A 22,498-nucleotide genomic window follows, 5' to 3' on the forward strand; every position below is an offset into this window, starting at 1 on the left:
CATATGGAAGCTCACACTTTTTGATCCCAGAACTTGGGAGACTGGGTAGTCAGATCACTGTATGAGGCCAGCCTGGGTGACAGAGTGACTTCCAGGTCAGCCAGGACTAGAATGAGAAGGTGCCTCAAAAGTAAAACAAACAAAAATCAAATATATGCATTTGAGAAAACTTTATATAAAAAACTGAGATATGGGCTTTATGTTCTGTTAAATTTTAAAGTTAAATGAACAGAATTCTTTTTATGATGTATCCTTAATACACTGACTACAATGTATATAAACCAGTTTGACTTTTTCCTTTGGTGACCCTTTATTGAATAAAAGTTAATCTTCACCTACTCACTGATGAGCAGACCAACTGCACTAATTAACAGACTTCAGGAACTAACTAAAGATAAATTTTCTTCTAAGAGATTCTAACTGTCTACTATCTCTACTTTCTCTGGGAATACTCTGTTTCTTACAAAACTGAAAATCATAGAAGAACTCACTCTATAACATGCTGTAACCCAAGGCTACTGAAGAGATAATGTGGTCCCAAGACCCAACATATACCAAAGATTAGTGCTTTGAGATAGGAATAACCATGTCAGGTGTATCAAAGTTATTCCATCGTGAATAAAAGATTGTCTTCCCTATGTGAGAAGCATGGACAAAGAGAGAGAGAGAAAGAGGGAGGAAGAGAGGGAGAGAGAGAAGGGGCAGAGACTAACCTGAAGTTTAGCAAACAAAAATAAACATCTACAGCCCAAGATAAATGACTACAGAGTAAGCACATGGAACCAAATTCAGCTCAATTTCCATACCTCATTTCAATAATATTGCAATTTTGAATCTGGTATAAGCAAGTTCCAGAATATAGATATTTTCTACGTAAGGTACTTTGAATATAACAAAGTTAGAATTAGATTCCAGGTGCTCTGACTGCCAGGGAAATGTTTCGTGAAATTCATAGGAATTATAATTAAGAGATACTACATTGGCTTGTTGTAGGTAGACAAAATCATGCATTTTTGAAAAAATGTTTCAGAGGGTCATTAACTTACCCTCCTGAGTACATAGCAATCGCTACATGGTGATTTACTAGAATCATGTGTATTCAGCACAGTGGTGGTTTGATTCAGATGTCCCCCTTAAACTTAGGTGTTCTGGATTCTAGGTTCCCAGCTGATGGGAGATTTGGGAACTAACGCCTCCTGGAGGCAGTGTATTGTTGGGGGCAGGCTTATGGGTGTTACAGCCAGTTTCCCCTTGCCAGTGTTTGGCACACTCTCCTGTTCCTGTTGTCCACCTTATGTGGGCTAGGGGTGATGTCCACCCTCTGCTCATACCATCGTTTTCTCTGCCATCATGGAGCTCCCCCTTGAGCCTATAAGCCAAAATAAACCTCTTTTACCCACAAGCTGCTTTTGGTTGGGTGATTTCTTCCAGCAATGCAAACCTGACTGCAATAGTAAAGTGGTACCAAGTAGTGGGATTGCTGCTAGATCTTTGAGTGGCTTTGGCCTTTTGGAGGTAATTTTCAAGAGGGATGTGGAAGGATTTGAAACCTTGGCCTAAGAGATGCCTTGCAGTGCTGTAAATACAGCTTGATGGACTATTCTGGTCAGAGTTGAAAAACCCGAATGCAGTAAGAACTATGGACTGTGAGGTTTAGCCTTTAAGGGTGAGAAAGAGCTTTGCTTGAACTGGACAAGAGGTAGTTTGTACGAAAAGCTTTGCTGTTATGCCAGTGCCCTGAGAAGTTGTGCAGGGTTGCTTTATGTAGAAATGAACTGGTGGGAGCAGAGGAATATGGCACAGGAAAAAAAAATCTTTGGGTGAACTGCTGCTCATTCAGCTGTAACTGAGAGATTATAACCTTTGAGGCAAATTAGGCCAGCTGACCTGCACTGGGGCAGCAGGAATAATGTAGACTCTTTTGAAGGGGCCTGAATGCTCAAGGAATGTCCTGTTCTTCAAAGTCTGCTTTATCCCCCATACCAGGTAGGGTGCCAATTTGCTGGGGGAGTATAATAAATGAAGGGAAGAGAAAGTCATTGAGTTTGCAACATGGTCTTATGTTTTGGAAATGACCATGGGCAGTGTGAAGCAGGATTGCCTGCATGGAGACCCAATGAAATCATGAGGATGAACCATGGATTGCAGGAGACCCAGTGGAGTTGCTGGAACTATGAGACAGCTGCTAAGAATAGCTGCCGGCCCCAGATGAAGTTTCCCAGGACTGTGTGTAGCCTAGCTGGAGGGGCAGAATTGGAACTCCAGAGACTTGTTGCTAGTTAGAATTATTGGACTCGGAGATTTGTCACTGGCTAGAGTTGTTGGACTTGAAGCTACAGAGTTTGATGTTTGCCCTGGTTGTTTTAATTCTTATACTGACTGAATATTTCTTTGCTATGCCCAATGCCATCTTTTGCAGTGTGAATGTTTATTCTGTGCCATTATGTTATTTTTGTTTTGTTTTGTTTTTTAGTATTATGGCTCAGTTAAAAGATCTTGGACTATGGGAATGTTTGAATATCATTGGAATTGATAAAAACTATGGTGACTTTTAAAGTTGGACTGAATGCATTGTATTTTACATTATGTATGGATATCAGTTTATGGGGGCCAAGGGCAGAATGTGGTTTGATTCAGGTGTCCCCCAAAACTTAGGTGTTCTGGATTCTAGGTTCCCAGCCAATGGAGATTTGGGAATTAATGCCTCCTCGAGGCAATGTATTGTAGGGGCAGGCTTATGGGTGTTATAACCATTTTCACCTTGCCAGTGTTTGGCACATTCTCCTGTTGTTACTGTCCGCCTTATGTTGACCAGGAGGTGATGTCCACCCTCTACTCATGCCGTCGTTTTCCCTGCCATCATGGAGCTTTCCCTCGAGCCTATAAGCCAAAATAAACCTCTTTTTCCCATAAGCTGCTCTTGGTTGGGTGATTTCTATCTGCAATGCAAACCTGGCTGCAACAACCACGCTGTCATTTCCATGTATAAATATAATCGTCACATAGGTATTTACTAGAATCATGTGTGTAGTCTGCTATCATCAACAGACAGATCATCCAAGCAGATGATCAACAGGGAAATAATAGAGCTCAACACCACCATACATCAATTAGACCTAATGGACATCTACAGAACATTCTACCCCATTTCTACAGAATACACATTCTTCTCAGCAGCTCATGGAATCTTCTCTAAAAACAGACAATATATTAGGCCATAAAGCATGCCTCCATAAATTCAGGAATGCTGAGGCATCTTCCTGTTCCAAGCGAGATGGCAATACTTTAAAGCTGGAAATTAACAACCAGAGTCACATCAAGAACTCCACCTACTCCCGGAGACTGAACACTACACGTTTAAACAATGCATGGGTTGTGAAAGCAAAAAAAAAAAAAAAAATTGTTAACTCTTTAGAAGTGAATGACAATGAAAACATAACTCACCAATGAAGGCAGTCCTAACAAAAAAATTCATAGCACTAAATGCCCTCATAACAAAGATGTAGAGATCCCAAATCAGTAACCTAAAAGTCCACCTAAAGGTATTGTAAAAATAAGAAGAATCCAACCCTAAGAGCTCCAGCTGGAAAGAAATGATTAAGATCAAAGCAGAAATTAATGAATTGGAAACTAAGAAATGAAAAATAAAATGATGAAACAAAGAGCTGGTTCTTTGAAAAACAAAAGGTTGATAACCCCTTAGCAAATTTGATCAAATAAAAAAAGAGGTGTCTAAGCTGGGTATGGTGGCACACGCCTTTAATCCCAGCACATGGGAGACAGAGGTAGGAGGATTGCCATGAGGTCAAGGCCACCCTGAGACTCCATAGTGAATTCCAGGTCAGCCTGGGCTAGACTGAGACCCTACCTCGAAAAAAAAAAAAAAAAAAAGTGTCTCAAGTTAATAAAATCAGAAACTAAAAATAGAGGTCACAAAGACATCAAGGAATTTAGAAGGATCATCAGGACAAACTTCCAAAACCTCTACTCTACAAAATTGGATAATCTGCAAGAGATGGATGAATTCCTTAGCTACATCTCACCTACCAAAACTAAACTCACAGCAGATTAATCTCCTAAACTTATCACAATAATTGAGATTAAAAAGGTATTCAAAAACCAAGAAAAGTCCAGGACCTGATGGCTTCTTGGCTGAATTCTATCAAACATTCATTGAAGAACTGAAACCAATTTTTCTCAAACTGTTTCACATAATCAGAGTACAGGGAATCCTCCCCAGTTCCTTTTATGAAGGTAGCATCACCCTAATACCAAAACCAGACAGAGATTCAGGAAAAGAAAACTATAGGCCTATATTCCTGATGAACTTAGATACAAAGATCCTGAACATTTTTAAATTCTTGCAAACTGATTTCAACAATATATCAAAAGGATTATCTACCTTGATCAAGCAGGATTCATCCCAGAGATGCAGGGATAGTTCAACATATGGAAACTGGTCAATGTAATTCACCACATAAATAAATTTAATCTTAAGAACCACATAATGATTTCAATAGATGCAGAGAAGGCCTTTGACAAAATACAACATCACTTCATGATCAAAACACTGGAGAGAATAGGCATGGATGGTTTACATCTCAATACAATACAAGCTATAAATCATCTAAAGCAAAAATAATACTAATGGGGAAAGATGCAAAATTTACAATGAGATCAGGAACAAAACAAGGATGCCCTCTCTCCCCTCTGCTCTTCAGCATAGTGCTAAACATCCTAGCCATAACACTAAGATAGGAGAAACAAATAAAAGGATATGAACTAGAAAAAAAAGTCAAGTTAGCCCTATTTGCAGATGACATGATCCTATACATAAGTGACCCTAAAGTCTCCATCTCAAAAGTTCTAAAGGTGATTAATTTCTTCAGCCAACTTGGCAGGATACAAAATCAATAAACAAAAAATTAGTGGCCTTTCCATATGCAAAGGACAAAAATACAGAGAAGAAAATCAGTAAGACTGTCCTATATTCAATAGCCATAAAAAAATTACATGCCTTGAAATAACACTAACCAAGGATGTGAAAGATGTATATAATAATAATATAAAAACACTCAAGAAACAAATTGAGGAGGACTTGAGCAGATGGAAGGAACTCCCATACTCTGGGGGAGGAAGCAATAATATTGTGAAATGGCAATTTTACTAAAAGTGATCTCAAAATTCATATGGAATGGCAGCTGGTCTCAGACATCCAAACATATCCTCAGCAAAAGCACCTCTGAAGGTATCGCTATACTTGATACAAAGCTATTTTATAAAGCCATAGTAATAAAAACAGTATAGTATTGACATAAAAACAGACATATATACTAATGGAACAGAAGTGAAGACCTGGATCTTAGGTCAAGTAGCCATAGCTACTTGAAAAAGGTCCCAATAATGTAGACTGGAGAAAAGATAGCATCTTCAACAAATGGTGCTGGACAATTAGATCCACATATCTCACCATACACAAAAATCAACCCCCAACTGATTAAAGCCTCAATATAAGACCTGAAACTCTTCAACTACTGGAAGAAAAAATAGGAGGAACTCTCCACAATATAGGGGTGGGGAAGGAATTCCTGAATAATACCTAGTAGCCCAGAAATGGGCTCTTTGCCAGCTATACTACTGACAGAGTCCTAATATCTAGAATCTATAAAGAACTCAAAAAACTGACAATAGGGCTGGAGAGATGGCTTAGCGGTTAAGCGCTTGCCTGTGAAGCTTAAGGACACCGGTTCGAGGCTCGATTCCCCAGGACCCACGTTAGCCAGATGCACAAGGGAGCACACGCATCTGGAGTTCGTTTTCCATGGCTGGAGGCCCTGGCGTGCCCATTCTCTCTCTCTCTGTCTCTCTCTCTCTGTCTCTCTCTCTCTGTCTCTCTCTCCCTCCCTCCCTCCCTCCCTCTCTCTCTCTCTCTCTCTCTCTGCCTCTTTCTCTCTCTGTTGCTCTCAAATAAACACTTCAACTTTTAAGCCTTTTTATGCTTTGCCTAATCATTTTGCCAGTATGTGAACATGAGAGAAAACTATCTATCATATTTTGCCATATTTTCCCTTTTATTTTACTGGAAACTTTCTGTGGCTTCATACTGAAAACATTCACAATAAGAGAAATCCAGCATCTAATGTTAATTGGAAGTAAAGGGGATTCTATTATGTATTTTGGCTAAGCACTAATTTACATCACTTGCATTTTTCATCCTATGTTCTTTTGGTTGACTTTATATTTTTTTAATGTTTTTAAAAAATTTTACAAATCCAATTTTCCAAGCTCATCTTTCCAGACTATATTCTACCAAACTGATAATACTAAGTTAAGATCAGTAATTTTAAAAATGACTTTGTAACAAGGCGTGGTGATGCACGCCTTTAATCCCAGCACTCAGGAGGCAGAGGTAGGAGAATTGCCGTGAGTTCGAGACCACCCTGAGACTCCATAGTGAACTCCAGGTCAGCCTGTGCTAGAGTGAGACTGTACCTCAAAAAAAAAAAAAAAACTTTGTAGGCTTTAGTTCTATACAAAGAAAATAAAAAGAAAACCTATTCACTAACAACAACAAAAAAAAAAGTTTAGGACACTTGAAATACTTTAACACAGCATCTGGCTAAAAAGTAAGAGAAAGATATACAGAAGATATTATTATGAAAAAAGGAACATTTCTATCAAAACCGGTTGGTACTATGAAATTTATGTACCACAGACATAGTGTAAATAGATGGTATGCCAAACACAGTCCTGTACTTTATGTGTGTAAACAAACTTAGCTCTGTGGAAGTCAGCTGTCAGCATAGCTCAGGCTTTGGTAGGTTACCTGTCGTCATCAGTAAGTGAAGTAAGCTGAAAACACTAAGGTGCTCATGAAAAGAACTCATATCTTACAAATACTAGTATGTAAAATAAGCATATTTCATAGAAATAAAATAATGTAACACAATTCTGTCCATCTACATTAAGAAGTATCAATAGTAATTTTGTGTAATTTTTCTTTCTATATTATGCAACAAAATCCATTCTAGTTCTTAACATCTACCACAGCAAAAGTAACTTTATATTTTGTTTAGATTCTAATTTTCAGAAAAACACATTAAATCAAATATTCTTTGTCTTCTTGGTTTAAAAATAATTTCAACTAGTGACTCTTTTCTGCCAAGATAGAAACTGAACTATTCTACTTCCTCAAGTCTATGCTAAAAGACTTTAGGTTTAAGAACCAAGATTACAAAGGGAAAATATGCATGTGTCATTATGTGTGTGTACAAGTGTGAAGGGCAACCTTGAGAGTCATCTTCAGGTACCATCCTAATATGAGACAGGGTCTCTCCCGTATCTCGAATTGTTGGAATAGGCTCGTCTGACTGACCAGTGAACTCCAGGGATCCACTTGTCTCTGTCTCTCAAGCACTGTGATTGCAGGTGCAGCCTGCACCACTGTGAGGGAGTCAGGTAGCTTTGTTAGGTGATTTATGGTAAATGAGCTCCAAAGCAAAAAGCAGAAATGTCCATAAATCTACCCTTGCTATCTCTTCTTTACTAGAGATCAGAAAAGGATCTCTCCTCTATTAGGAAAGTATACTACGAAAACAGCACTCTACTCTCACAAGGAAATTTAAATTTAAACATTCACTAAAATGACTATTATCTTGCAGCAGTGATAGAGTTAATCCCCAAAGAGACTCTTTTGCTGAGGAAATGGCACAGCAGTTGAAGGCCCTTGCTTACAAAGCCTGCTGGCCCTGACTTGGCACAGGTTCAAATTCCCATATCCATGCAATGCCAGATGCACAGGGTAGCACATGCATCTGGAGTTTGTTTGCAGACAGGAAGTCCTGATGTACCCATTCTCTCGCTTCTTCTCTCTTCAAAGGAGACAATTCTGTTTCCTCTCAAGAGGCGGGAGTTTTGGTATATGCCAAGGAAGAGGTACCAACATGACTGACTGCCTTTCACAGAAGTCAGGGACTTCTGGCCTCAGTGAGTTCCTTTGGTCAGTTGAGAGTATGTCATACCTATGCTAAGGACTCACTGCTGGAGCCAAGAAGATCACTGTGTGGCTGTATGGCAAAGGAATTTTGGAGCAAGAGCCTGATGGTCTACAACCCTCACCCAGGGTATATTTTCCTGAGTTTTCTTAAAATCCTTCTGATGTAATAAACTACCCACAACAGGTCCTAGTGAATCATCAAACCAGTGACAACCTTGGGGACTCAATGCAATAGTTAAATGCATAAAATTACCTCTAGGTAATGTCTTAGTAGTTCAATAGCCTGTGATGTTTTTATGACAAAAATCTTAAAATTCCTTATGACTAAGAAATATGCCTGTACTTTGGACTATTACAGACACGATATTCAGAAGACATTATAATATTCGCTAAACTAACATAGTATCCAATAAAAATCAAACACAAGCTCAAACAATAATCTGCTATTCATTTCAATTTGAACAGTGTATTTAAAAGTGAGGCATCCTTACCATGTGGGGTGATTGTCTGCACAGGCTTGGCAGGGGACCTCACATTCCATATGGTCAGAGTACCATCTGAATGACTGCAAATAAACTGTTTTCCTTCATGATGCCAAGCAACAGAGTGAATAGCCTACAGAAAAGTGAAGAATTACATTACTAAACTATACATAAATGGTTTAAAATTAATGTTAATACAGGATTTACATTTTCCAAGCTGGTCAATATGTTAACTATATTCTCAGAATTGCATCTCTTACAATATAAATAAAATTATATTTCATAATAAAACTCTTTAATTCCTTTTAATTATTTCCTTAATTTAATTCCTTTTAATTATTTTCTTACACCAGTATAAGAAAACTATTATAATGACATATGCACTATTTATTGACAAGTTCAGGAAGAATATTCTAAGACTTTCCTAGAATAAGCCTTATCTAAACATAAATGACCAATTTAGCATAAACAATGTTCCAAGGAAGAAATCAGTTCTGGTGACAAATTAGAAAGTTTAGTTTCAATGAAATGAATCAATCCTAAACTCAAAAATGTATCTTTGGAATTACATTCAATAAAAATATGTTAACCAGGCTGGAGAGACGGCGTAGCGGCTGAGCGCTTGCCTGTGAAGCCTAAGGACCCCGGTTCGAGGCTCGGTTCCCCAGGTCCCACGTTAGCCAGATGCACAAGGGGGCACACGCGTCTGGAGTTCGTTTGCAGAGGCTGGAGGCCCTGGCGTGCCCATTCTCTCTCTCTCCCTCTATCTGTCTTTCTCTCTGTGTCTGTCGCTCTCAAATAAATAAATTAATTAATTAAAAAAAAAATATGTTAACCTTAAGACATGTTTCACATACCTCACAGAAATTAATGAGGCAATTTTTAATCTGAAGAGATCCATTTTCTCCTTATTTTACGTGTTTGTGGGGAGGGGTGCATATGTATACTTGTGGATGTGTGTGCACAGCTGCACGTGCACGTGTTCTTGCACTTGTGGAGACCAAAGAACCACCTCCGGCATTGTTCCCGTGCCTCCTCCTCTCCCGTTCTGGGATTGCAGACACACAACATCACACTGTCTATGGGTCTGGGGACGGAGCTCAGGTACCATGCTTGTGCAGTAAGCGCTACAACGAGTGAGCTAATAGTGCAGCCCCTGAGGCGAGTTCTTTTGATCACAAAACTATTCTTCTAAGCCATGCAAAAGAAAAGTCAAGCAGAAAATATTTTATGTAACTGGTATCTGTTATACTTTTTGTTCTATTTCTACTTTTTGGTGACAAAATTTTATTTAAAAAAATCAATTCCCAAGGTTCCCTTTGAATTACTTCTTTCCAAGTCATATTGATGCACTTTTCAGTCCTAATGATGAGCAGGCTTTAGGAGCTACCCTACAGATCTATGAAAACTGACAAGCACACCACAGACAGCCAATGGGAACTCCAGAATCCTCACACATATACACAGTCACATTTCCAGTCAACTAATTCAATGTCTGCTCATGTGGATTCCTGTGGTACTTATAAATTAAGCTAAGTATTATAAAATACTTTAATGTGGATCAGATGAAAACATTTAAATGACAATGGACAGAGAATCAGCTGTATCGAAATGGAAACTGTTTGTTTTTGTTTTGTTTTTCGAGGTAGGGTCTCACTCCAGCCCAAACTGACCTGGAATTCACTATGTAGTCTCAGGGTGGCCTTGAACTCATAGCGAACCTCCTATCTCTGCCTCCCAAGTGCTGGGCTTAAAGGCGTGCGCCACCACACCAGGCTAAATGCAAATTTTTAATATATATTTTTCAGTCAAAGTCATCTCTAACAAAACACTAATTAAAAAATTAAAAATATAATGAACAATAATGAAATACTTCCAAAATATTCTCATGACATTCCAAAACCTCATCTTAAACAGTCCTTTATTACACACTGGAGGTGGGATTACTTCAAAAATATGAGCCATGATGAGGAAGCTACAAAAGAAAATATCTTAAATACTTTTTTAACCTGGTAAGTCACGGGATAGAGAGAAGTCTCAGTGGTTAAAGACACTTGCTTACAAATTCTGTTGGCCTGGGTGTGATTCCCCAGTACCCACATCAAGCCAAACGCACAAAGCAGCATATGCATCTGGAGTTCATCTGCATCAGCATCATAGCCTCGCACCCATATACACTGCTCCTTTCTCTCCCCTCTCTCTCCCTCTCTGCTTTCAAATAAGTAAATAGCTTAAAAGATTTTTCAAATATTGCTAAGACAAATATAAAAGGGGCTGATAGTACTGTGGAGAACCAATGCATGACCACACGCCTGCATTACTGTTCATACACATACACAGTGTATTTTCATCTGAAAGAGGGCACATAAATATTTGTGTGTATGTTTACATATTTATCTTTCCTAAGAGAAGACAGAAAGTTTCCAGGAGCCCAAGGTTATGTTAAAGACACTAAAACTACAGATACAGATGGGTATGAAGACATACAGGAAGTCAGGTATAGGACAGGATGACAGGGAGACAGAAGAACTACATAATAAATGAAATTTGTATTAAAGTCATGGAGGTATGACATAAATTCAGTATAGAAAAAAATCAGAAAACAGAAACAGATGGTAAAGTGGTTGGAATAATCCACATGAGACAGTATACATATTTCTAAAATTTCTATAAAAGATGCATTCTCTGAAAAAAGTCATGACTCAAGATAAAATCATAAGACAGTGAAGAGATTGAAAGTTGACATTTGTATTTATATTTTTGACAAACATAAGAAAAAGGTACCCGTTATTTATGACATTTGACTTTTAACTAGAAACAATGAATAACTATGAAAACAAAAAAATTCTAAGTATTGTTTGTCATGAAATATAAATTCCAGCACATTTCTTTGGGCCACCAAGGAATGCTGCAAGAATACTGATAGAAAATGGGGTAAACCTTGAAGCTTTTCCACTACACACAGGAAAAAGTCAAGGGTGTACAATGTCCCCACTTTTATTTAATATAGTACTTAAAGTCCTAGGTATAGCAGTAAGGCAAGAGACACTCATAAAAGGGGTACAAATTGGAAAGGAAGAGATCAAATAATCATTATTTGCAGATGATATGATTCTATACATAACGGACCCTAAAGACTCTACCAGAAAACTTTTAGAGCTGATAAACACTTTCAGCAATGTAGGAGGATACAAAATAAACACAGAAATCAGTAGCTTTCCTATATGCTAACAACAAATATGCACAGGATGAAATCAGGGAATCTCTCCCATTCACAACTGCCTCAAAATAAATAAATAAATAAATAAATAAATAAATAAAGCACCTTGGAATAAACCTAATCATGAAAGTGAAGGACCTCTACAATGAGAATTTTAAAACACTCAAGTGAGAAGTTGCAGAAGACACTAGGAAATGGAAAGATATCCCATGTTCTTGGAATGGAAGAATCAATATTGTGAAAATGTCAATCTTACCAAAAGCAATCTACACATTTAATGCAATCCCCATTAAAATTCCAATGGCATTCTCACAGAAATAGGAGAAAACAATCCTAAAATTCATTGGAAACACAAAAAAACCTTCAATAGCCAAAACAATTTTGAGGATAAAAATAAGGCTAGTGGTATCACCATACCCAGTTTTAAGCTACAGTAACAAAAACAGAATGGTACAGGCACAAAGAGACATGTAGATCAATGGAACAGAATAGAGGACCCAGATGTTCAGCCAGACAGCTACAGCCATCTGATTTTTGACCAAAAATGCCAAAAATACTTACTGGAGAAAAGACAGCCTCTTCAACAAGTGGTGCTGAGAAAAGTTGGTATCTGTATGTAGAAGGGTGAAAACAGATCCTTGCACAAGAATCAAGCCCAATGGATCAGGGACCTTAAGACCTGAAACTCTGAAACTACTAGAGGAAAAGGTAGAGGAAACCCTTAAACATTTTGGCATAGGCAATGACTTTCTGAATATAACCTCAATTGCTCAGGATATAAAACCACTAATCTACCAAGAGTATCTCCTGAAATTTATGAACTTTTATACAGCAAAGGACACTGTGAATAGAGCAAAGAGACAACCCACAGAATGGGAGAAAATCCTCGCCAGCTATATATCTGACAGAGGATTAATATCCAGAATTTACAAAGAACTCAAAAAACAAAACAATAAGAAATCAAACAAACCAATTAAAAACTGGGTACAGAACTAAATAGAGAGTTCTCAAATGAAGAAATATAGATGGCACATAGCATCTCAAAAAGTGTTCTACATCCTTAGCCATCAGGGAAATTGCAAATTAAAACTACTTTGAGATTCCATTTCACTCCAGTCAGAATGGCTACCAGCAAGAAAACAAATGACAATAAATGTTGGTGAAGATGTGGAAAAAGAGGAACCCTTCTGCACTGTTGGTGGGAATGTAGTCTGATATAGCCATCGTGGAAATTAGTGTGGAGGTTCTTCAGAGCTAAAAATAGATTTATCATACGATCCAATTATAGCACTCCTAGACATACATTCTAATGACTCTTCTCACTACCTTAGAGATACTTGCACAACCATGTTTATTAATACTTTATTCACAATAGCTAGGAAATGGAACCAACCCAGATGTCCCGCAACAGATGAATGGATAATAAAGATGTGGTACATTTACACAATGGAGTTCTATTCAGCAGTAAAGAAAAATTAAATTATGAACTTTGCAGGGAAATGGATGGATATGTAAAGGATTATACTAAGTTAGATAACCCAGGCCCAGAAAGCCACATGCCACATGTTCTCTCTCATATGTGTATCCTAGCCACAAATGTGTAAACTTGTGTGTGAGCTGGAACCAAAAATTGGTAGCAGAGGCCAGTAAGTTAGAAAAAGGCTAAAGGAGGGAGGAGAGGGAAGGGCTTTAGGGGATGGTATTGTATGTGTGTGTACATATACATATGCACATATATGTAGTAGAACAGGTAACAGGGAGCAGAATGGCCTAAGTGAGGTCAGAGGAAGAGAATAATGGGGGAAGGGTCGATCAAAATTCAAGATATTTTGAACAAGACATATGAAAGCCTACATTTTTAGATAATGGAACATCCAGAAGCCATAGATTATTACTAGAAACTTTCCAGTGCCAGGTATGGGTTATGTCCCAAAGAGTGGTGGGCCAGAAAGGTCCCCGTACCCTCCAAAAGGTTATTGCCAAAGCCCTTGGTTTCCCTTGAGAAACAGATGGTAAGACCCTATTGCTGAAGACTTCACATGCCTGGGTGGCAAGGTCACTGAGAAATCAAGCTGGTGCTGAGCTGAAAACCTTCTCCCTAAAGACCAACCAACTAAAAGCTGTAAAAAGCCCTATGGGAGACAGAAATCATCAGCGGTGGGAAAGTGGACACTGGAATCCTTAAATTTGGCCACACAGGCGAAATGACTGAATGGGTGCAATAGTGGCATGTCCACTTTGGGGGAAATCAACTGCTCTCTGCTTGGACTAGAGACCCACTCTATGGGAAGGAATACACACGTAGTACTGAAAACCTAATCAAAACTCTATGGCAGAGGAGGTCAAGAGCCGTAGGGGTATAAAGCGTGCTCTTGTCTAAATGCATATATTATGCTCACCCAACTGCCGTGCAAGCATTCCACTTGATGTTAATATTCATATGTTAATGCTACTTTCACTTTTGGTTAGAGAAGCTTCTTTTTTTAATGGCGATGACCACTGGGATGACCCAAAAGGCAAAATAAGGCTATGAAGAAGGGACGGAGGACTGTCCAGAACTGACACTTCAAGGCTCAGGGTCCACTGCAGAAGAGGTGGTGGAAAGAATTTAAGAGCAAAGGAAGGGTGTCACTCCTTACAATGCAACTGTCTAGAGAGAAGTTGGCCTTGATATCCATGACCTCACAGTGCCTAGCAATATCTTCACAAAACCCTCATAATAGGGAAAAAAGATGATGATAGCAAAATAAAAGAGAGACTAATATAATAGAGAGAGGGGATATGATGGAGAGCAGAGTTGTGAAGGGGAAAGTGGGAGAGGGAATTATCATTGTTTATTGTCTGTTAGTATAGAAGCTGTCAGTAAGAAAAATATTTTAAAAAGAATACTGGTAGTTTAATACTGTTTATAATCTAAAAGGGAATGAATTATCCATTGATGAGATAAAAGAACATAAATGAAATGCCATATATAGGTAAAGTATGTTTTTAAAAAAACATTTAAACATAACCAGGAGAGAATCTACATTTAAGGAAATAACAACTATGGTTAAAAATAGTAATGCCCAAGAACATAAAGATAAATTCCTATCTTCCATAATTCTGTCTCTCAAAGTTATCCCCAAAATATCAGATAATTAAAACTGTACTAAGTGGAATGTTAATTGTATTATAATTGATCTGATTTAATATAATGGTATTTAATATATTTGGACCAGCAAAACAATATATTTTTTCTAGAGCATTATGTCATTGATTATAACATTCAGGTAGGATTAAGTTAGCATTTTGTTAAAGGCAAAATTTTAATTCTTCTTAGTACAGGAGACTTTGATATACAATAATTTCTAGAACATCTAAAATACACTGAGTAAGACTATATTAAGAATGAAACATAATACATTTTAACATGAACCAAGATTAATGATAAAAATAACTCATTAAAAACAAAGTCATACATGATTAAGTTTAGTTGAGAATAAATCAATTCAGAAGATACAGCTCACATTTACAGGCTAGTTATTTAAAACACAAGAGCTGTCATTAGCCATATTAGTATTAGTTAAGAACAGGTTGTATGACTTTTGCATCCACTGGAGAATACCAGTTTATAGGTATGCCACTTTTTCTTTATTATGTTTGGATCAGAAAGATGGCCTCATAAAAGGAACTGGGAACTGTGTCTTCCGTTCTAATTGGGGAGGATTCAGGAGAGCAAAGGTATTATTTGGTAACATTCATCAATAAGCTTCCTAAGCCATGGGATTTTCTTTGTAGGAAACACTTTAGTTTGCATAGACTATTTAATAATCATAGACACCCATTTCGTAAGTAGTAAGAATTGGTACTTCCAAGGAATTTATAAACTTTCAAGAGACCTGCCCATCTCATTCTCATTTCTGATAGTACTGGTATTACATAGCACAGTCTGGTGTGCTTCCCATAAAGAAACTATGTCCCAAGAAATGCATCGATGGGCAGTTTCATCATTATGTGCTCCAGTGTGCCTAACAATTTCCTGATCAGCTCCTCTGCATTTCAATAAAATTCTCATGCCTATAGGGAACTGATGGTTTTCTTCATTACTCTCACTACATTTGTTAATTCCATTGACCTACATATAAAACTACTTTTTCTCTATTTTTCTACTGTCTTTGTTATTCATTCCATAGTTTTTTGTTGATTATTTCAGTTCAACAGCCTACTGAGTTTAATTTCTGATTTATCTTCTAGTTTCCGGTAGTAGATATTGCAGCCACTGATCTGGGACCTGGTTTTTTAATCTAGGCATTCAATGCCACCGTGGGGCCATGAGTAGCACAGCACACACTTCAGATTCTTATTTTCCTATTTCTCAGCTTACAGCGCTTTCTTTCTAAGTTCCCTTGTGTTTTCTTCTTTTGCCTGCAGGTTATTTATGAGCATGAATTCCACTTTCAATACCTACATGTTTCCCATCTGTCTCACAATAATTGATGTCTAATTTAATTATCCTACTGTGAGGGTGAATCTCTATTACCAACTTGAGAGGACTTAGCATCACCATGGAAATAAAATCTCTGGGAATGTCTGTGAGAGAGAGTTTAGCTGAGGTGGGAAGACCCAACTATAATGCTGGTAGCACCATTCCATGGGCTGTGGGTTCTAGAATTAATGCAAAAGGAGAAAACTGGCTTACAGTAGTACTACTGTCTCTCTGCTTCCTGCCTCCCATCTCAGTGTGACCACATGGTTCATCCTCCTGCCGCCACACCTTTCCTGCCAGGATAAACTGGATCCTCTTGAGCTGGAAGCCAAAATAAGCCTTACTTTCCTTAAGGCGCCATGGTCAGGAGTATACAACTTGATCATAAGAAATCTATGCAGTATTTGTTTCAATATCTTCATTATAATCCTACCACGTTGTCCTTTTTGAATACGTTATTTTTTGCATTTTCTCATGGGACATAATTTCCAGTTTTTTCCATACTACATAAATGTCTATTGGATGTCACTGTGAAGTCTATAATGACTGTTCTTATATTTATTTACATATTGTGAGTACTGTTCTGGTGCAGGCTTAATTATACACTTGCTTGGATTGTTTCTCTGTACATTCTTCCTAATGTACTATGCACTGCAATTTCTTCATTCTGTTGAAATATGAACTCTTCCCAGTTTTGTGTGTGTTATGGCAATTCCAATTCCTTTTCAGGAGACATTTTCTGAGGTTATAGGCATGCACTAATCTGTATTCTCTTGAAGAGCAAGGGCAGAGGCCTCTTTAGGACTTCTATAATGATCATTCTTGGCAGCTCTTTACTTGATATTTCCTTACCTGATAAGCTGCAAATGGCGTGGTTTTCTCATCTTCCTGATGTTCTCTCTTGAACTCAATGAAGGCTGGGCTCCCATTAGGTTCCCTTATCATGTCCTGATTCCCAGAAAAATCTCTCTAGGGTACTGGCTAAGGTAACTAAAAGTAAGCTTGTTTGCTATATGTGTAATTGCTGAAAATTATTGTTTCATACAGTCTTATGTTTCTTTTTGAAGGTGAAAAGTAAATGTAGCTTTAGGATTTGTTACTGGTTCAAGCCAAGATCACTGCTTATATCAATAAAAAGCAAAACCCCAAAACACTGTTTTAAACATGGCTTTATCTTATACATGACAAAAATTAGAGAGAAATAATAGCAGTTTAAAAAAATATTTGATAACAAAAAAAAACATGATTACAAAATGAAGGTCTACCTGGGATAACACAAAAATGGCCACCGTGCTGAGAAGTGACAGGAGTGCTCAGCACTGAGCCACCTCTATCACATCTTCCAAGGCTCAGGGCCCATTGCAAAAGAGGTAGTAGAAAGGACATAAGAGCCTAAGGAAGGGGAGGGCTGCTTACAATGCTATGGTACAGACAGAAAATGCCCTTGATATTCATGACCTCACAGTGCCTGATGCCACCTTACACAAGACTTTCATAAGAGGAGGAAAAGATAATGGCAATGATTTGGAAGGAAGAGATTCAATGGAGGGTGGATGGGGGGGGGTGTGGATAATAGGAGGAATTATCATGGCCTACTGTTTATATTTAGGGAAGTTGTCCATAAAAAGCTTAAAAATAGATCTTAATTGATGAGGAACAAGCATATATGCCACTATGAAAACAGGGAAATTCTCCTGTGCCATGCTTACTGTGCTTCACATGAAAACAGTTGTAGCATTTTCTAACTACTGCTATCCCACAGTCTGCTGACAGAGTAACCACATGTATAAATGTGAAAGCTAAACACATGTTTATCTAAGTCCACTGTCATATTTCCCACCAATATCATTCTTCATTGAATTAGGAGCCAGAATTATGGTTGCCACACGCCATTTCACAGTGAACGATGCCACAAGGCCCAAAAATAAAACCACTAATCTACCAAGAGTATCTCCGGGGAGGGGAGGGGAGGGGAGGGGAGGGGAGGGGAGGGGAGGGGAGGGGAGGGGAGGGGAGGGGAGGGGAGGGGAGGGGAGGGGAGGGGAGGGGAGGGGAGGGGAGGGGAGGGGAGGGGAGGGGAGGGGAGGGGAGGGGAGGGGAGGGGAGGGGAGGGGAGGGGAGGGGAGGGGAGGGGAGGGGAGGGGAGGGGAGGGGAGGGGAGGGGAGGGGAGGGGAGGGGAGGGGAGAGGAGAGGAGAGGAGAGGAGAGGAGAGGAGAGGAGAGGAGAGGAGAGGAGGCTCCAGCTGGCAGGACAGCATCAGCATCATCTAGGAAGCAATCTTTCAGAAGCAAGCCCACATCTAATCTGATCCCATATCAAAATGTCAAATGCAGAGGCAAACTGGGGGCAAGAAAGATGCTTAAGACCAATCATGTGGCTGTAATGGAAGCCACAGTCTTCAGTAATCAAATATGACCAAGAGGAGAAGAAAGGTGAGGAAGAGAAATGTAAAGAAATAGGAGGGGCCTACAGATTAAACACAACAGTGAATCACCACCTCCTTTTAGTACTAAAGCACATCAACTATGTGTCTCTTCAGCATTCTACTATATGTATGCAAGAAAAAATGAACTTCTGAATTTGCTTGTAAATGAAAATGTGAGTGTTGAAAACAGACTGCTATATCTTCTGAACTATGGAGACATTTATTAATGGGAAAAAGTCACATTTTAATAAACTACAAAAGTCTCTTCAACTAAACCTAAGATAAATTAAACATTAGGTTCTCAGAGGATCTGCAGTGGACTGCAAAAATGATCAGCTCGTTTGTGAGAAACAAGCATTGCAGTTACCTCATCATACGTGTATCTGTAGTCAGCTTTCTTTGACTTGAGGTCCCATAAGGCTACGGTTCCAGATTCAAAGCCAATCAAAAGCTGTTATAAAGAAAAAGGCCATATTAAGTAGGAATAAAAGATCTATTAAATAAAATATTTACATCTTGAAAATAAGGAAAACCATATTCTTCAACCATCAGATTATAACACAATGAAATACCTGTGTTGCTAAGTACTAGCCACCAAGAAAACAAATGAGAACACTGCACAGCATACATCAAACCATCTGATGATTTTGGGCTCAAACTACAGCTGACAGTTAAAAAAGAAAGCAGTACATGGCGCTGGAGAAATGGCTCAGTAGTTAAAGGTGCTTGCTTGCAAAGTCTGATGGCCTGGGTTCAATTCCCCATCAACCACATATAGCCAGATGCATTAAGTGGAGCATCCATTTGGAATTCATTTACAATGGAAGCCCAGGTGTGTCCATTCTCATTTTCTCTGTTTGCATATAAATAATAAATATATAAAAAGCATTCGGTTTTTGAAGACCTACTTGTACATTTCTGCTAATGCATCTTAATAAAATTCTAACAAAAATGAACATCTATTTTTGCTTTAAATAATACAAACTATCTAAGACGTACACATTACAGGAAATCTCAGACCACTTAGGTTTTAATTTCCAATCATAACTAGCTTAGATTTCACTTGAGATTCAGGCACTCAAATAAGCATATCATGGCTTACCTACAGAGCAATCATGTCCAAAACCAATGTCACTCCCTCACCCTGCTTCTCTTGCATTCACTACTGCACTCTCCTCACTATTTCTCAGTGCAACTCCTAATGCTTAAGTTAGAAACTGGGCAGGGTTGTTGTTATGCTGGTCTCTCCCTCAACAGTAAGGTTAGCATTATGTTCTATTTTCTACCTTATGTTCTTCAGTGCTTAGTACCACCCCCGAGTTACAGTAACAAAGATCTCTTTTCTGGTCTGAGTCTAGTCTTGCTTGGGCTTCAACTCATGCCATGTTAGAACTGGAGCGCCAGTGCTAAGAGGAAAAACTGGTGGGGGATGCATGTTTCTATTTGAAACTTTGAAAATATATTTTGTTATTTTTATTTATTTATTTGAGAGCAACAGACAGAGAGAAAGAGGCAGATAGAGAGAGGGAGAGAGAATGGGCGCGCCGGGGCCTCCAGCCACTGCTAACGAACTCCAGACGCGTGCGCCCCCTTGTGCATCTGGCTAACGTGGGTCCTGGGGAACCGAGCCTCGAACTGGAGTCCTTAGGCTTCACAGGCAAGCGCTTAACTGCTAAGCCATCTCTCCAGCCCCTATTTGAAACTTTTAATGTTTTACTGTCTTTTAATATAAAGCCCAAATTTGGCGCCACAACCTCGAGGCCTGTCCCTGTCAGATGCTGCACACTTTCTTGGCTTCATTCTTGTGCGTTTTCTCCACACACTCCATTTGCTGTTTTTAGGGTTCTGTTCCTCTGTGCACTCTTATCTGTGAGCCTTTGCACATGGTGCCCTTCTGTCTGGGACACACACACCATGTGAATGGCACCCTGTCTGACTAGTCTTACTCATCCTCCAGAGATTGTTTAGCAACCACTCCCCTAAAGGATTCCCTGACCTACCAAATGTAACTCGATGTCCTTCCAATGAATTCTAACAGCATTCCGTACTATTTTAAATCCAAAGGGTACCTCATAACATATCTTCTCTTCATTTTAATTATCTATCAGACTGTAGCAAAAATTCAATTAGCAAGAGTTGATATTTTCCCCCTTTAAAATATTTTATTTATTTGCAAGATAGATAGAGAAAGTGAGTGAGTGTGGGAGTGCCAGGGCCTCTTGCCAGTACAAATAAACTCAAGACATATGTGCCACTTTGTGAGTGTGGCTCTAAGTGTGTACCAAAGAATTTAACCCAGGTTGGGAGGCTTTGCAAGCAAGCACCTTTGACCACTGAGTTAGTTCTCAGCCCAAAAATTGATATTTTGTTCACTGTGTACTTTCTTCAGTTTTAAGATAGGGTCTCATGTATCCCAGACTGACCTAGAACTTACTATGGGGCCAAGGATGACCTTGAATTTTTGGCAAGTGCCTTAACCACTAAGCAATCTCTCCAGTCCTGACCCTGAACTTCAGAAAAGCCTTCTTCTACGTCCCAAGGGCTGGGATTACAGGTGAGAGCCACCATTTTATGTGGCGCTGGACACTGAACCCAAGGCTCTGTACACACTTGGCAAGTACCCTCCCAACCCAGCTAACTGCTAGTGCCGCCTTGCTGACTACAGTACCCACGCCTTCCGACACTGACATAACATGCCAAAGGTAGTTCATATTCTGAATGAACACGTTCCAGGATGGAATTATGTTCTTGCCTCTCAAGCTGTGCACTCCCCACTGCTGCCTCACAGCTCCGGCCCAGCATTTTCCTAATCTCACTATGGCCTGTGCTGAAAATCTCCTCCGCTTTCATGCACTAAAGTCGCTTAGTCACTTCTCAGGACTGAACCCAAAGCGGCTTCCCTCACTAGGTCCTCCTCTAGCTGGACCATGATCCTCCTCCCCCACACTACTCGGCAGTGAGGACACAATGACCACACACTCGGCATATGTAAAGCTTACTTCAAGTCATGCAATTCTATGACTGTGAGTCCAGGGATCCTTCCATTTTCCCAGAGGCTCCCAAAGAAAACAGTATTAAGTCATTTATAGGTCTAACCTCTCCTATCAATTCAGAGAAAGAAAATTCTGAGTACATCTTTCACAAAATGAAGTTTTATGTCACTAGTTGTTGATAACAATAAAGTTTCTGGTACTTCCTTGGGCTCTTATTCTAAAACTGCATAGGTAGAAACATCACTATTAAATAGAAGTACCTGAAAGATTACCTTGAGTCAGGAAATAAAATTCACAGAAAAGGAAATTTTATTATTGTTAAAAAAAATAGCTAGAAATTGACAGCATGAAACAAGTATTTTTGAAATATTAAGTAACACTTGAATAAAATTTCTACACTAATATCTACAGTTGTTTATGAAGAAAAACATGATGAAGGATGATATATAAAGAAGCTAACACATATGATATAAGCCATACAATAAAGTGATATACCATGTTGTCAACATTATCAGAAAAAATGATGGAAAATAATTCTATACAAGGCAAATATAAATTGTTAACTTCTAAGTATGCTAATTCCAGTTTTACTTATGCGTCAGTATACAATTATCCTTTTAATATAAATAATTGTAATCCATCCACTTTTATTTGTAATGAGCAATGAGCCACTAAGGATATGTGGGATACAAACCTTGTTACAATCTCAACTGTCCAGCAAAAGTATGGTCCTATTACAGTTTGCAAATCAAAACAGAATGAATTTAAATAACAAATGGTTGGTTAGAAAAAATTCTACCTTTCCCTCATCCATTGGATTATCACTTATATGGACAACAGGTCCTGGGTGAGATTTTGATGACCTAAAAAAGAGAAAAGTTATGCTTGACTTTTCAATTAAAATTTTCAATATGGC

The 22,498-nt window shown here is 38.7% G+C and overlaps 1 protein-coding gene across 3 annotated transcripts in view; it reads right to left on the reverse strand.

Moving 5' to 3' along the window:
* The window catches only part of Stxbp5 (syntaxin binding protein 5), a 148,000-nt gene that overhangs the window by 75,301 nt on the left and 50,201 nt on the right, over positions 1-22,498 (reverse strand). For all 3 annotated transcript variants that reach the window (XM_004651137.2, XM_045158313.1, XM_045158312.1), the window contains exons 6-8: positions 22,382-22,445; positions 18,957-19,040; positions 8,488-8,611 (exon numbers count right to left, since the gene is read on the reverse strand). In XM_004651137.2, the coding sequence (XP_004651194.2) occupies positions 8,488-8,611; positions 18,957-19,040; positions 22,382-22,445 (272 nt within the window). The remainder of the gene's footprint in view (positions 1-8,487; positions 8,612-18,956; positions 19,041-22,381; positions 22,446-22,498) is intronic.

This window comes from Jaculus jaculus, chromosome 9, assembly GCF_020740685.1.
Source record: "Jaculus jaculus isolate mJacJac1 chromosome 9, mJacJac1.mat.Y.cur, whole genome shotgun sequence".
Classification (NCBI taxonomy): Eukaryota; Metazoa; Chordata; class Mammalia; order Rodentia; family Dipodidae; genus Jaculus; species Jaculus jaculus.